General features: G+C 37.4%; 1 protein-coding gene across 1 annotated transcript in view; it reads left to right on the top strand.

The window, feature by feature from the left end:
* Positions 1–230: 230 nt before the first annotated feature.
* The window catches only part of USH2A (usherin), an 819,384-nt gene continuing 803,414 nt past the window's right edge, over positions 231–16,200 (top strand). Inside the window, exons 1-2 of the mRNA XM_006155854.1 lie at positions 231–712; positions 4,688–4,853. Coding sequence (XP_006155916.1) covers positions 231–712; positions 4,688–4,853 — 648 coding nt within the window. The remainder of the gene's footprint in view (positions 713–4,687; positions 4,854–16,200) is intronic.

Genomic DNA, 16,200 nt, shown 5'->3' with positions numbered 1-16,200 from the left:
CTTGACGCTGTGTTTTCACTTCCCAGATACTTGCCGCTGCTCATGTCTTCGCCATTGCTAAGGACATCTTTGATATTACGTCATTGCGAAAGCGTGTCTGCTGTTTCCTGGAAGAGGAGTCTCTCCATGTTACTTAAAGTGCCCTGTTTTATAGTATTGCTAGCTAGTGGCGTGGTCCGGATTATTTATTTAGGAATGCTTTATCAGGAAGAGAATGTTTTTTTGTAAACATGAACTGCCTGGCTCGATCACTGGGCCTCAGCTTGTTTCAGGTTATTGAAACATTGATCTTTGCCTATTTTGCTTTGCTATCATTGGTTGACTCACAGGGTCTTTTCCCAAGGCTGGAGAATGTGGGGGCTTTCAAGAATGTTTCCATTGTGCCAACCCAAGCAGTGTGTGGACTCCCACTACGAAGCACTTTTTGTCATAGCGCTGGAACTGCTGAAAGCATTCAGTTCTGTACCCAGCGGTTTTGTGTTCAGGATTGCCCGTATGGATCGTCACCCTCTACCTACACTGGCCTTTTCTCAGCAGGCCTCAGGAGCTGCATCATAGCAGACAAGAGTGATCTGCATCCGAACTCCCATAGCAACTCGACAAGTTTTATTTTTGGAAATCACAAGAATTGCTTTTCTTCTCCTCCTTTGCTAAGGCTAGAGACATCCTTTACTTTAGCTTTGTGGTTGAAACCTGAGCAAGAAGGTGTAATGTAAGTAGTAACATGGGTGTAAGATTTCACAGACCCTGAAAAATCAGTAGTAGTGAAGATTCTTGGAACTGGAATTCCAAACTAGAAATGAGGCTACTTTGGACAAACAATTGAGGACCAACTCTTAACGTTAGTCTTTTCTACTGAAGTTTAAAATACAAATATTTTTTCCTAAATTTAACTTTTCTTCTTTTTCTGTAGATGAAGTATTAACAGACTGAAAAAACTGGGTTAAAATGGAATCATTAGTCCAGTTGCAGTGGCACAATGGTAATACAATTCTTTGTACCACTGGACCCATGTGTGGGGACGGGTGTGCACATGTATTTCTGTGACCTGGAGCTGGCTGGGAGTGGATCACAGAATGAAGAGGGCTCCCCTCTTCTCAAAAGAAATAAATTAGAAAATAGATTAATTTAAAAAATAGCATCATTGCAGGCAGAGATGTCTATAGTTGAACTATTTATAAGTAGATTAGCTAAACCTTTGGTCTGAACCTTCTGAGGGTAAAACCAGGTTCAGTTTTACTTTTAACACATTGGGACTAGTAGTATAGATAAATGATTATTTTCAAAATCATGGTCTAGGTCTATATAAACAAGTTGTTCTTACTAGTGTATAACATTTTCATTAGACAGATAACTCTCTGGGGGCTTAGGACCGTGTTTCATTTATACTTCACCAGGAAGAGATGTTCGTTTGACTCATGGAAGATATTCAGTAATGTGAGTTGGATATGTGAATAGTGACATTCTGTCTCTAAAACGTATTGTTTTTGGCCTGGTATCTTGTAGTGTTTTCATCTTCCAGTTAGTTAAAAAGTATATGCATAAGCGTGAGAGATCCTTTAAAGCTTTTGTACTGTTGATCCCAATATAAATACTTCAACGAGTGGGGCTTCCTTACCATCATTTGTTGTTTATTTAATCACCTGTTTTTCCTTCTGTAATCTTTTTCTCCAGCTGATATCTAATGTGTTTTCCTTACATATTTAAAGCTAATCTGGATGACTAGCAGGTGGTGTGGTGGTTAAGGCACTGGACACTCCCACATGGCTGACCATGGTTTGAGTCTCGGACCTGGTGGCTTGCTTTCTCACTTTCTTCCTCTTTCTGTGTCTTTCTCTGGTCAAATTAAAATAAATGAATTTTAATAAGTAGGACAGCTTTAAGGTATTTTTTTGCTTATCTTCCCATACGGTTTTTCACCCTTCTCTTGTGACAATTTCTTTGTGTGATCATGTTGGCTGAATATCTAAAAACTTGTGAAATAAGCCAGAAAAGTCTTTCTGTCTCATAAGCAAATATGATATAAATATCTTTAGTGTTTAGTTTCAATTTGCCAAGTAAAAATTGGCATATTTTCATTTTGCTTTAATTTTGGAATAACCCCCCCCCATAAACCATTTTTCTTATTTTTATATTTTCCCTAAAAGAAAATCTTGCTTTCTTATTGCTTGAAATTCTGGTAAATCTAGTTGATGTAACTAGTATCCAAAGAGTCTTAAACACATTGACTTGACAGATAGGGCTAGGGTAAAATATTTTTCCAAGCTTACAGGAACATATCTGTACCAAATTCATCTTCTATTGGCATCACTTTGCATAAATAAGACAGAGGAGTATTTATAGAGGTGGTGCACATGGTTTATGGTTTTGAGAATTCTTTGTACCAAGGTCGTTTCCATTCTCAAAACTAAAATACCTGTGGGAATTGGGGGAATTTCGGGGTGTTTGCACTAGATAAGTAAAACAAACAAAACGTGGATTATCCAATTATTGTTTATTCAGGAGCAGAATAAATCCAGTTCCTAAATATTTTGCTACCTGCCTTCCTCTCACATTTATTATCTACCAAAGCTAGTATGTTTACAAGCAAACAAAATAGCAAGGAAGATAATCAATAACATATTAAGAAATGCATTTTCAGTAAGCTTGGGGAAATAAGTCTGCATTTGGTAAATACGTTCTTGAGTAATGGTCGAATTCTCACTTGTAGATTTAAACTCAAGAAAAATGAACAGAGTCAAACTCTTAGATTGTTTAAGACCTGAAGCAGGGGATAAAGGGAAACTGTTTTGTTTCAGTGAATTAGAAATATCCAACTTCTGAAATGTTATACAAGAAAAGAATCTGTGGTAACATGTATATAAAACCTTTATTTCTACTTTATTGGCCAGCCTCTAAGTCAACTAAATTTATTTGCCTAAATTGAAAGAAAAATTGTTGTCATGACCTTATTAGGTATTTGTATAAAATATAGTAAAATAGGAACAGAAAAAGAGAGAAAATGTTTTCCAGTTTGACTCTCTTTTTCGTTTAAAGTTTGTTTATTCTTTCATAAGAGAAGAAAATAGAGAGAAAAGCACTCCCGACAAGGTCCTCATGCCACAATTTTCTCCACACCCTCAATCAAACAGGGCCACCTGGCAGGATCAGGGAGACCTCAGGGTGCAAACCCAGGACCTCCCTTGTGGCCTCAGTGTTGTGCAGTGTTGCATTAGCATTGCTCTGCCGTGGCTGGCCTCTGCAATCTTACTTTTACCCCCTAGCTCATGGGAAAAAGTAAATGCAAATGAAAAGAATGATTTGTGAAAATCGTTCTTTAAAGAAAAAAAAAAATTTGGATAGATTTTTTGCTATAGGGTGCACATGCTTGCCAGAGAGACAGAAAGTGAGAAATCTCTCCCCAGGCGGGAGGGTCACACCGCAGTCCCTTCTCCTCCATTCTCGTCTTGGGATCTTGGGAGCACACATGCCCAGCCTGAGTTTCAGGCCACCAAATTCAAGTCTGGGATATGATCCACATCAACCACATAGGAGTCCAGTGCCTTAACCACTATGCCACCCGATGGCCTCTTTAAAGAAAAATGAAAACACTTAGCAGTACTTCTCCACTGGCCCCATTTTAACCTAGCCTCTTTGTTGAATCCTTCTGAATTTGCTCACTAACTTACCATTTTTTGAGGGTCTATTGTATAACAGATATGCTTCTGTTATTGGAATACTAATGATCCAATAGAGAAAGACAATAAATTGGTGGTGGTACCTATGAAGTGCAGTGTGTTAAGTAAGCACAAAGGGAGTCTCTTTAGCCCACCTTGAGCATGGGGCAATGTTCGGGATCAGGTATATTACAGAGATGCTTGAGTGGAGAAAGAGGTGACCAGATGATCAATGGGACCCAGGGTCTGAAAGATGTGCCATTGTGATAGAGACAATAGGTATTTTAAAAAGTAATCATTGGATAAATGCCTGACACAAGACCTAGGGAGCTCTAAAAATTCTTTTATAACTGTGCTTTTAGAGGACTTGAATGCTCTTTCACCTGAGATCATTGATAACTCTTTACCTCAGTGCCTCAGTTGGGCTCTGTGGTCATAGAGAGGTAGCCTGTCATCTTATAGACCCCTAGATTTGGCTCCTGCAGGTTGATGATGAAGTGAGAGGAGACTACTGCTGTCCATACTCCATTTCTCATGGGAATGAAATAGAGCAATCCTGACTTGAGGGCTAACAATTTTTGAGCCTTCCATGGGCTCTAAATTCTCTTTACATTAAAAAAAAATGAAAGAAAGAAAAAGAGAGATTTGCACTGGTGACTTAATACCAAGTGGGATGTAGTGTGTTGTACCACTTGCTATAAAGGTAATAGCAGAGAGACTAATGAGCCAATAGTCTAAATGTTAGTTTTGCAGAATGTTCCACCACTTTAGTCTCCATCATGAATCTCTAATGATGGGTGTTGAGGTTCTGGGGAACATAGTATAAATAAAAATTCTCTTTATTGAAATGAAAGGCTTCTTCATCGGAATAAAACTTGCTCTGAATATAATGACATTCCAGTGCTTACTCATCGTGTACCGGTTTGACTGGAATTAGAGGTCCTTTTAATGCCATTGTCACTGCACGATGCTTTTACATGTCTTCTTGGTTGGATGCTGACCTTATCTCCCTTTTCTGGTTGCTTCCTAAGGTGTGTGATAGAAAAAACGGTGGATGGGCAGATTGTGTTCAAACTTACAATATCTGAGAAAGAGACCATGTTTTATTATCGCACAGTAAATGGTTTGCAGCCTCCAATAAAAGTAATGACACTGGGGAGAATTCTTGTGAAGAAATGGATTCATCTTAGTGTGCAGGTGAGTAAAATAAAAAATATTTAACATTTGGTTAAACACAAGGATCTGTCTTCCTTTCTTTCCTTTAATAGCATCTACCCACAAAATCTGAAGCAGTCTTTTAGAGTTCAGGTATGTATAGATCACCCGTAAAGAAAAAAAAATGGAATAACCTTATATTGTATCTGTTGATATACTAGCATTTTCCCTCTCAAAATCGCCATAAAACTCCCACAGAAGCTTAAGTGTAATGCTATTTATAGCAATAATTCTCTCAGAAAAACTGTTTTATTTGGTTAGTATATTTTGTTTAAAAATATTTAGTGGGTGTGTGGTACTAATTTTACTAGGCACAGCAGTATTAAAACCGCTGCCTGATTTTTACACCTGTCTTTCTCAGAGAGTATCTGATGATGTGAATAAATTCTGTCTGGTGCATTAAAATGGTGACCTTAGAACTAATGAACTTTATACTTGAGGCACTCAAAAGGTGTTATGTTATTATTTTAGTTGTCAACCACAGTTTGTATGAGCCTTAGAAGCTGCTAAAGGGTGAGATAACTGTGAGAGGTCTGGTATTTACAGTCTCCAGAATGGAGGCACAGTTTTTCCTTTTATTTCTCAGGTCACTCGACTGGCCCATATAGCCAAAAAGCCATTGCCGTGTAAGCCAGAGGTGCTGAGCACCGTGGGTCCCAGGCTGCTCTCATGCAAACATCCGCTTCATAGCCCACGAGAACCCCTTTTGCACTAGAGGACATTTCATTTTATGAAAATTATCTTTGATTTCTAACTTTTGTATTACCCTGAGGCAGGCCACGAATGGATTTCCTTTGAGCATCTTGAACATTATTATTTTGCTTTAAATTATTATTTCTGCATAAATATCATGCTTGACAATTTAAATATGCATCGTACCTATCCTTGTTTTGCTTAATTGTAACTATGAAATTCTGTCATGTGTTCGTATAGCAGTGCACTAAAGCACAGGAAGACAGTTTTAAGTATAAATGCAAAAAAGAGATGAACGTGATCGATTTCATGCAGGTATTGACAGAGTAATAGTCAATCTGCATGTTACGTCATACTGCCCCAGAGTTTTCTTTTTTTAAATAATTATTTATTTAACTTTATTTATTCATTCATTTATTTTTAATTTGACCACACACACACATACACACACACACACACACACACAGAGAGAGAGAGAGAGAGAGAGAGAGAGGAGGTGAGAAAGCATGCCACCAGGTCTGGGACTTGAACTGTGGTTGGCCATTTGTGAGTGTCCAGTGTCTTAACCACCATGCCACCCGCTGGTTGCCTTGATTCAGAGTTTTTAGTTCAGATGCAAGTTTAATAAATGTAGTTGGCCAGGAGTAATGTTTTGATACCACTTGGATTGAACGGACTTAGAAAGGGGTAGGTTGTGTCTGAAATCCTGTCTGTGTGGCATGCTGGTTTCTGGCTGTCAGTGCTTAGCTCCCATGTTACAGTAGTTAACAGATGGGGGAACCCATTTGTCCTACATCTTGTGGTTGTCCTTTCCACCCACTGATCAGTGCAACAGAATTGGGTTTTAATATTAAAAATGTGGAAATGGAAATTGCAAAAGAAAGGTAATCTGTGGAAGATGCCAAATAGATATGTGTGTTGCAGTTTTTGTATCAACAATGATAAAAAAAAAAAAAAAGTGCTTTTGACTTGTCTTTATTTTGCCTTATCTGTGAAACTGTGTCAGGCAGTAGTACATTAAAAGCTTTACAAAGAAAGTTTAAAATCTAAATGCAAAGAGGTAACCATGACTGAATTACTCTCCAGGGAGTAAAATGCTCTTAGAGAGCCTATTGAAATCAGCATTATCATTTCAATACATGTCAAATATGAGTCATTTTCTAGTTTAGGTAAAAATTTCTTTATAAATCTTTAAATCTTCCCCATCTTTCAAGAAAAGGTTAAAGTACTTATGATTTAATGAGACTGCTTTATTTCATAACTGTTTGACTATCAAGAAAACTTGTCCTTTCCAATTTGTACACTTAGATTATTTTGCATGTTTTTAAACTCTTCTCCATTTTATATTAAGACTATAGAACCACGTAGTCTGACTTGAGAAAAGCCATTCAGATCAGTTATTTATTTATCTGGCATTTACTGAATGTGTTAGGGGTACCTATCATTATGAGAGCCTGGGTTCATTCAAATGGAAATGAGAGTAATTCTTTACCTTCCATTGGAGATCTACATGAGGCTCTTCAAAATAAATATCAGTCTGAATGCATTTAAGGTATTATGAAATTCATAAGATTCCACAGTATAGATTTTTAAGAAGAATGTATGCATGATTCAAAAGTTGTCCTAAGCAACAGGAAGAACAAGAGATTAGGAGTTGAGAAATATGTCTTAAAAAAATTCACTTGGGACCCGCAGTTGGCATAATGGCTATGTCGCTGGACTCTCATGTAGTTGACTGCAGTTAGAGTTTTGGACTCGGCGGTTTAAACTCATGCTGGGCGCATGTGCATGCGTGCCCAAGATCCCGAGAGGAGAATGGAGGAGAAGGGATTGTGGTGTGGCCATTCCCCCGGGGGGTGATTTCTTGCTTTCTGTCTCTCTCTTTCTGGTAAGTACACACACCTTATAGCGAAAACCTCTCCAATAAATAAATAAATAAATAAAATTACTTAACTAAGTTTCCCCATTTATGTAAGGAGAGGACTGGAGTAGTTGAACAAAATGAGCCTTCCTTGAATTCTACATTAAAACCAAAAAAATAGTGAAGGACAGTGTGTGGCATAGTGGTTAAGGTACCTGGATTCTACATGGTTGGCCATATGGGTAAAGTACTGGACCTGGTGGCTTGAAAAACATGCTAAGCACATATGTGTCAGTACCCAAAATCTCAAAAGGAGGGAGAAAAGGAGGGGAAGAGATTATGGGTTGACTGTTGCCCATAGAACTGTGCTTTTCTTGGTCTCTTTCTCTCCCCCTTCCTTTCTTACTGCCTCTCTTGTCCTGGATCTTTCTGTCTCTCTCCAGCAAGCACACATGCCCTCTGGCAAAATTAAGAACAACAACAACAACAACAACAACAATAACAAAGGAAGTAGAGTGTGGAGGAAAGCAAAATTAAAATATGGGTCACAAAGGGTTATGTAGTTAGTAAGGGACCAATGATTAGGTTTGTGCTTTCTTCTGCCTTCCTATGCTGTTCAGTAGTTATACAAAAATATTTTGTATCAAAATATAGACAAACGCAGCTTGTGACTCTTTCATTGTATAACTGCACAGAATAATTGCAGGAAAATACTAGAAAATGTAACTTACAGTTGCATTATTATGTAGTGCATCCCTACTCAGTTGGATTCTGGAATTAGGACTTGTTTCATGCTAGGCATAGGATAGAACACATTAATTTCCTGGCTTAGTCAACTTTCAAATTGCAAGTCTGCACTTACTGTGTGTTTGTGATTTCAGCCATTCTCCAGTATTGCTACAAATCCATGAATTTTCCTGGTGTGTGTTTCTGTGTATATAAAAATAAAACCTATCCTTTTATTGAATGCTTCAGAAATCAGCATTTAACTTAAAGGTCTGCCTGGTGACATGAAATTAATTAACAGATCTAACCTTACACCTTACCTCAGATAGTTCCCTTACTATCAGCTTCTCATCAATAAAATCGGAATTCTAATTTCCCAAAATTAGAAAAAAAAGTGGTTCTAAGTAATTAAATTCCTGAGCAAAAAGATGTCAGGAAGAGCCAGATACACTGAACATCAGAGATCTAATTTTCTAAACAAAAAAAAAAAGTTCAGTATTGCTATAATAATGAATCTAACAGTTTTTATTCCAAAACTAGCAGTTTGAAGCTTCAACCTGTTGGAAAATGATTAGTTTTTAAATTAATATCCATTCAGGGACTAAAATTTGACATGATTGCCAATTTAAATTTCACTTTGGGGTTTAATATATTGGCTATTTCAGATTCTATCAAGCTGAAATTTGTTATGTCACATTTTTTTATGCTAAAACTAGGAAGATCGATTCATACTTTTTATTATCAAATGGGGAACTCTGATACTAGCAGATTCCTTAAAGCTTAGTTTCATACTGAATCAGCCCACGCTGTAGTGATTGCATGAGATCTCTGTGGGCTATGTTTAAGTTTGAATGTATAAAAGTTTTTCTTAGACATTTTGTTATAGTAGGTAAAATAACTTACAAATTTTTTTTAAGTTCATGACAGACCACCCGCACATACTCAAGAGAATGAGAGAGAGGAGAGCACCTTCCAGGGGATCTGGTTATGCTGCAATCCCTGTCTTCCAGCCCCAGTCAGACCTCTGACACTTGTGCATGTGCCCAGCATGCTTTAGACTGACTGGGCTGGAATATAACACTGTGGTCCCCACATACAGATTGGGCTTTTCTTTTCTTTTTCTTTCTTTCCTTCCCCTTCCCCCCCATAGGGCAAGTGTGTTCACTGGAGAGACAGAAAGAGAGAGAGGCAAAGTGAGAAATCATAGAATGGTGGAGGGATGACCATACTGCAATCCCTTCTTCTCCAGCTCTTCCTGGGACTTTGGGCATGCATACACACATGCCTAGTGTGATTTTCAAGCTGCCAGATCCAGGACTCAAACCGTTGTTATCCATGTGGGAGTCCAGCACCTTCACCACCACACCACCTACTGCCCCCAACCTGGTGTCTCATGACCAGCACATTATTGCCATGCCGTAGAGGAGGCCCTAAAACAACTTTAAAGTATGCACATTTAATTGCATACCATTTAAAAGTAAAAACCTCAATTTTCTGTGCAAATACTGTTTGCCCTTAAGCAATTCCACACATTTTACAGGACATAGTATCAAAGAATCATCAGTACCATCACCCTGCTATAATTATGCTGACTTTCAGTAAAACAATTATTATAATTTGAAGCTGATGAAATGCTACAACTGTGGAACCAAGAAGCGATTTAGCAGTGGGATTGTTCGCATTTTCTATGCTATTTTGAAGGTTCCTTGATAGATAGACAAGAGCCACAGATGATTCTAGTTATAACAGTGTGAAAAAAAGCATTTCTGTTACAATACAATGAAGGGGAAAAAATGCACGAGTAAATAAAGTTTTAGGAATCGATAGATGAAGGATAGGAGTTTTATAATCATACTTTGTTCATGAAGCATGTTCTTTTGATTTATGTATTCAATCTGAAAAACGAAAACTATTGATAGTTCTAGGGAAAAAGAAAATGCAATTTAACCAACATTTGTTAGAATAGATAAACCAAGTCTCTCAATTAATCTCTGGAGTGTATGCCCATGTGCACACTTCATAAAGGTGTTTCCACGTCCTCTATTGATTGAGGGAACATAAAACATCCAAGCCATCTTAGGAAAGGTTCCTTATTCAGTTCAGTAAACTCTATGTGCTGGGATTCTCCTAGGAATACCAATCCAACCTTCATCCTAGTTCAGGAGAATTTCAATCCATATTGTCCCTCTAATGATTTTCATTGCTGATAACGGTAACTATGTATATGTGTGTGTGCATGAGTACTTGCATGTGTGTGTTACGTATTATTTATTTGTGCGGTCTTTTCTTTATATCTGGACAACTATATTTATCACCCAAATTAGCTGAGTAGTTTTTTGTGTTTTTTTTTTTCTTTTTATGAGATTTTTGATATAGGGAGTGTGTGCTTGCTATAGAGAGAAAGATAAAGAAATTGCAGAATCACCCCCCCAGGGGGATGGGCATGCCACAATCCCATCTTCTCTCAGGATTTTGGGCACATATACACATGCACCCAATGTGAATTTCTTTCTTTTATCTTTAAAGCATGTGTGAGCCTTTGTGAGTTTATGCATGGCATTGGCATGTGTGAACCTGTGTGAGTCTATGTATGCTACGTGTGTGTCAGCTTATGTGAATATATGGTGTCAGCATTTATGAACCTTGTGGGTATATGTGTCATCATGGGCATATGTCAGCCTGTGTGAGTATGTGTGAGCATGGACTTGTCTGTGCCTGTGTGAGTATGTGCCATGTGGGCATGTGTATACCTTTGTGAGTTACGTGTTGAATGGATATGTGTGAGCCCATTTGAGTATATATGTGATGTGGACTTGTGTGAGAGTTTGTAAGTTCGTGTATGGTGTGGGCATGTATAAGCCTGTGTGAGTATGTATGTGAATATGGGCACATGTGAGCCAGTTTGAGTATGTGTGTGGGGTGGGGATGTGTGAGTCTGTGTGAGTATATGTGTGAGCATGGCCAGGTGTTAGCCTGTGTGAGTACATGTGTGCTATGAGTATGTGTGAGCCTGTTTGAGTATATAGTAGTGGCATGCATGAGCTTGTGTGAGTATATTTGTGATGTGGGCTTGTGTGTGTGTGAATATATGTGTAGTATAGGCATATGTGCTCTTTGTGTGAGTATACGTGTAGTATGGGCATATATGTGCTTGTGTGAGTATATGGGTGCCGTGGCCATGTGTGATTCTGTGTGAATATATGTGTGACATGGGCATGTATCCAATGTGAGCTTAAGCCACCAGGTCCAGGACTTGAACTACCGTCGGCCATGTGGGAGTCCAGTGCCTTAGCCAGTATGCCACCTGCTGGCTCCTTGAGTAGTATTTTTTAATGTTTGAAAACACACATGCATGCATCAAAGTGAGAGAGAAAGGGATATAGAGAAAGTACCCTTCATGGGCTCTCATCATATGGTGATACCTTTCCCCATTCCTCCAGCTGCTTAGGATATTAGGTGCCCACGTGTGTGCCCGGCGAGTTTTCATGCCGACCAGAGATCCGAACTGTGGTCACCCTGTGCACTCTCAGGCACTATGTTACTGTGGTGCCACAGCAATCGGGCCTCATAGAACAGTTTTGGGTTATTCCAAACTAAAATAAGATCAGTGTAATTTAATGAAGTTTTCCAGAATAATCAGCTAAAAATTATAATAATAGCTGCCATTATTAAGCACTTATTTATGTATGCTATATTAAACATTTTATTTGCTTTTCAAATGCTAATAATAGTTCTCTGGTATTGACTTATATTATCCCCATTACAGAGATGAGGAAAATAAACCTTATTAGGAAATTAAAATTATCTGCCTAAGTTTATTGTCTCAAGTTTCTCCGATCTTAAACTAAAATAAATTGCCAAGAATCTAGGTCACTGTGAATACCTGAAGAGCGATTAGTTTCCAGAGTTCTCTGAACCAGGAAACAAAACAACAATGACAATAACAAAACCACACACCCTACTAGAATTGAAAAGATGTATTTGTAATATCAATGTAACTTTTTTACATTTGTTGTATTTTGTACATAATTGTCATGTAAATATTTATAATTTCTCACATATTTATATGATTTATACAAATAATTAAAGTAAATGTATTTTGCAACTCTATTTCTCATTGATATAAGCAGTGTAATAGTACACTTGATGTCATTTTATATAAAGCCTGCTCCGTATTCCTATGGGTGTCAGTGGTCAGTATAGTGATTTACAGTGGCTTAAAGAATATTCCAGGGCCAGTAGGTGATGTGATTAAGGCACTGGACTCCCACATGGCCAACCTTGGTTCGATTGCCAGACCTGGTAGCTTGTTTTTTCATTTATCTCTCTTATGCATATGTACACACATGCCCTATAGCAAATTTAAATAAATAAATAAACGAATGAACTAAATACAAACAATTCCCCTTAAGCTATCCTGATCACCTGATTTATGTGATACAGAACCATACTGTTATGATAAAATGTGTTGGGCTGTCCAAGAAGTCATGATGCATTTTTGCATAGAAGAACAGAAAAATACATCATGACTTTGCCAACAACCTAACAGAAAAGGGGATTTTTCCTACTTATAATGGAGAGAGAAAAAAAAATTAAGTGAAAATCATATCTTTTCTGTGCATTTTTGTTTTTGTGCACACACGTGCCTGTGATTGGACTGACTAAGGCTGGGGCTGGATCATGGTGTGAAGATCCTTTTGGTTGGACTTCTCTGTCTCATGAAAGAAGGAAACTTAAAAATAATGTATAGGCTTCAGCTAGACTGTAGAGAAGAACCTTCTGTATACACACAGCAAATAGTGCAAGTGCCTTTTGGTGGAAAGGAGAATGTTGTATATGATTGGCCACAGGGCCAGTGGAACTAGTTTGCAGCAAGCAGTGAGGCATAGTATGAAATAAGGACAGACTAGTCAGAAGAGGTTGTGGGTTTTTAAAAAAATATTTGTTTAACTTATTATTTTTTAAAAAATTGCTATAGGGCACATGTGCTCCCTAGAGAGAGAGCTACCGAGAGAGATAGCGAAAGTGAGAAAGAAAGATGCCAGGTCTGGGACCCACACCACAGTCAGTCATTGGGAGTCCAGCACCCCAACCACCATGACACCTGCTGGCTCGAGGCTTTTTTTTTTTTTTTTTTGAGAAGTTTTTGCCTTAGGGTATACGTACCAGCCAGAGAAAGAGAGAGTTAGAGACAGTGAGAGGGAAAGAATCACTCCCTGGGGGAGTGGCCAACCTGCACTCTCCCACTGGGATCTTGGCTTTGCATGCACACGCATCTGGTATGATTTTCAAACCACCAGGTCTGGTTCTTGAACTGCAGTTGACCATCTGGGAGTCCAGTAACATGACCTCTATACTATCTTCTGGCCCCTGAGGCTGTGTTTTAATGAGCACCATTGGACATACTAAGATTTTTTAAGTCGGATGCTACTGAAATGGAGTCAGGGGAAGGATGGATAAACGTAATATGAGTATGTTATCTTAAAGACCTCTTTGCAGTGAGGAAGAACAGTAAATGAAGGGGTTGTTGCTAGCGTGTTCTCATAGTCAAATGAGATACACTGTCTCTTGGATTACAGTGCAATAGTAAATAAGCAATAAAGTGTTCAGCTATGACAACCAGTTGGGATTAAAAGGCTCATTGATGGAAGGAATGTGGAGTTTCAAGAAAGGAAGCTGTTGATAAAGCCCAGCTTTCTAGTTTGCATAATGACATAGACAATGATTTCATTTGCTCCAATAGAAACACCAGAAAAGAATCTGATTTTTGATCCATGCACACATAACTCAGATTTCAGCTTAGGGCAGTAATTCTCAACTACAGAAATCATTAGCATGATTGAGAAACTTTAAAAAATATTTGGATATCCATACTCCATTTTGTCTTCATTGATCTGGGTGAGGCCAAGCATCATTCCTTTTCTCCTTCCTCCCTTGATGGGCTAACAGGTATGCAACAAAATAAAAATAAGCAGAATTGATGGCAGGAAGTGATGGACTTTAGTTTGGATTCATCAAGAACCATACATTAAGAAGGTAGGATGCAAGTTAGCTTTTGAAGGATAGATAAGTTTTTGATAGGTGAATGAGATAATTGAAATGTACAATGATCAGTATATACCGAATGTATATACTGGGTTGTCAGAAAAGTCATAATGCATTTTTGCATAGAAAAATACATCCTGACTTACCTGGCAAATATATGTATACACATATATACATATATATACACACACATACATATATATACATATTTATACACACAAACACACACACACACACACACACACAATTAAAATGGTTTTGTTTAATGTATGTAGAAAGAATCATGTCAGGTTACCATGCCAACCTTTTACAAATCTGAATGTTACTAGCCTAATTTATAGAAAAAGCTTAAGTTCCAAAAGACCTTTCCTATGGGTAACACCTCCAATAAAGACCTAAATAAGTTGTGAATAAGTTAATGTTTAAACTTTGCAACTGATATTTGAAGAATTTAGTTATTGCTTATTTCTGTATGAAAATGGCTGGCCCTCAACTAGTGTCTACAAAATGTGCAATACAGATAAAGGAAAACCGTATACAAATACCATACTGCACATTTAGTGCATACACTACTAAAATTGAAAACTGATAAAAAGACGAGTATTTTCAAATGTCCACTTATTTATTTATTTTTTAATATTCTTTAGTATTGAAAATGCCACTGAGTGAATTCTGTCAAATTTGTAATGGTTAAAATTTGATGGTAATGCTTTTTAAAACTTGTATTATCTAATAGAATTGTCATTTATATTATATCATTTTCACCTACAAGCCAAATATAATAAGACTTAGATGATTTTCGCTTTTTTTGTGGGTAGTCATATTTGTGCCCAAAGGGCTAACTGATGCTTTCAGTTATACATGAACAATTCCCACTAAAGTCAGGAAGAACAGTATACATATAACCTAGGGCGGAATTTGGCCTATGGTATGTATCACTTGGTAATGGAATAGAGAATATGGCTTTATTTTAACATGAACTTGAATAGTTTTATTTCCCCATACCATTTTCCTTGGCATGTCTCTTTTCAAATGCAACATCCGAACATATTCCAAGTAACTGAATTGTCTTGCTTGCATGCATGAAAAGGGCATACGTTCAAAATATCAGTATATAGAAGCCAAAGAAGAGTTTAAATTTAAAAAATAAATGAGAAAATTTCCAAGAATGATTATGTTTTCAATGATATACAGAAATAAAAAATATATATATGTGTGTGTATATATATATAATTACAAATATAATGTATTCTCGAGTTAGATATAGCAACTTAATTCTAACTTTCTGAAAAATCATATGAAATAATGCTGAAAAAACTGAACTGTTTACTCTAGAAATATAAAAATATAATTAGATTATTTTTGTTTATGCTTATTATTCAAAAATTTTCAACTTGAGGGAGGGAGAATAGTGAAGGAAGGAGGGAGGAAGGGGGATAAAGGGAAGAGATGGGAGAGAAAGAGAAGTTATGTAACTTTGGTGAGGGATTTGGGGCAAAGTCCAGAATCACAGTGGGAAGCTTTGGAACCTGAGGAAGAGGATTGGTCCATGCCAATCTTGGTAGAGGTGACCAAAAAGTTTAGATTACTGACATACAATATATAATTTTAAGAGGTCTTCTGGGATATTAACCCTTTGAGCTGTTATAGTTGTTTAGCCAAAATGTTACATGTAGGCATTTTGTGGTGTCAGTGCTTTAGAGAATTTATGCAAAGGGGTTAGATTCAATGTTTGGATTGACAGTGAGGTAGACAGAAAAAGAAATGAGTTACTAATGAGATGAATCTGTGGGAACACATATTGGGACAAATGGTAACCATTAAAATTTAATTCCTCCAAAAATCTGCGTCTCAAAGCATCTCAAAGTATGTCAAATGAGGCTTTATTAGTATTAGAGATGCACAACACCAGAAAGTTAGAAAACTAAAGACTAATAACTTTGATGAGGTCTAGCATAGATAGTGTTTGCTTGTGTGTGTATGATACACATACACACATTATTT

This window comes from Tupaia chinensis, unplaced genomic scaffold, assembly GCF_000334495.1.
Source record: "Tupaia chinensis unplaced genomic scaffold, TupChi_1.0 Scaffold000473_1, whole genome shotgun sequence".
Taxonomy (NCBI): Eukaryota; Metazoa; Chordata; class Mammalia; order Scandentia; family Tupaiidae; genus Tupaia; species Tupaia belangeri.
The sequence above is the reverse complement of the archived record's forward strand: the minus strand, read 5'-3'. Positions and strand labels throughout refer to the sequence as shown.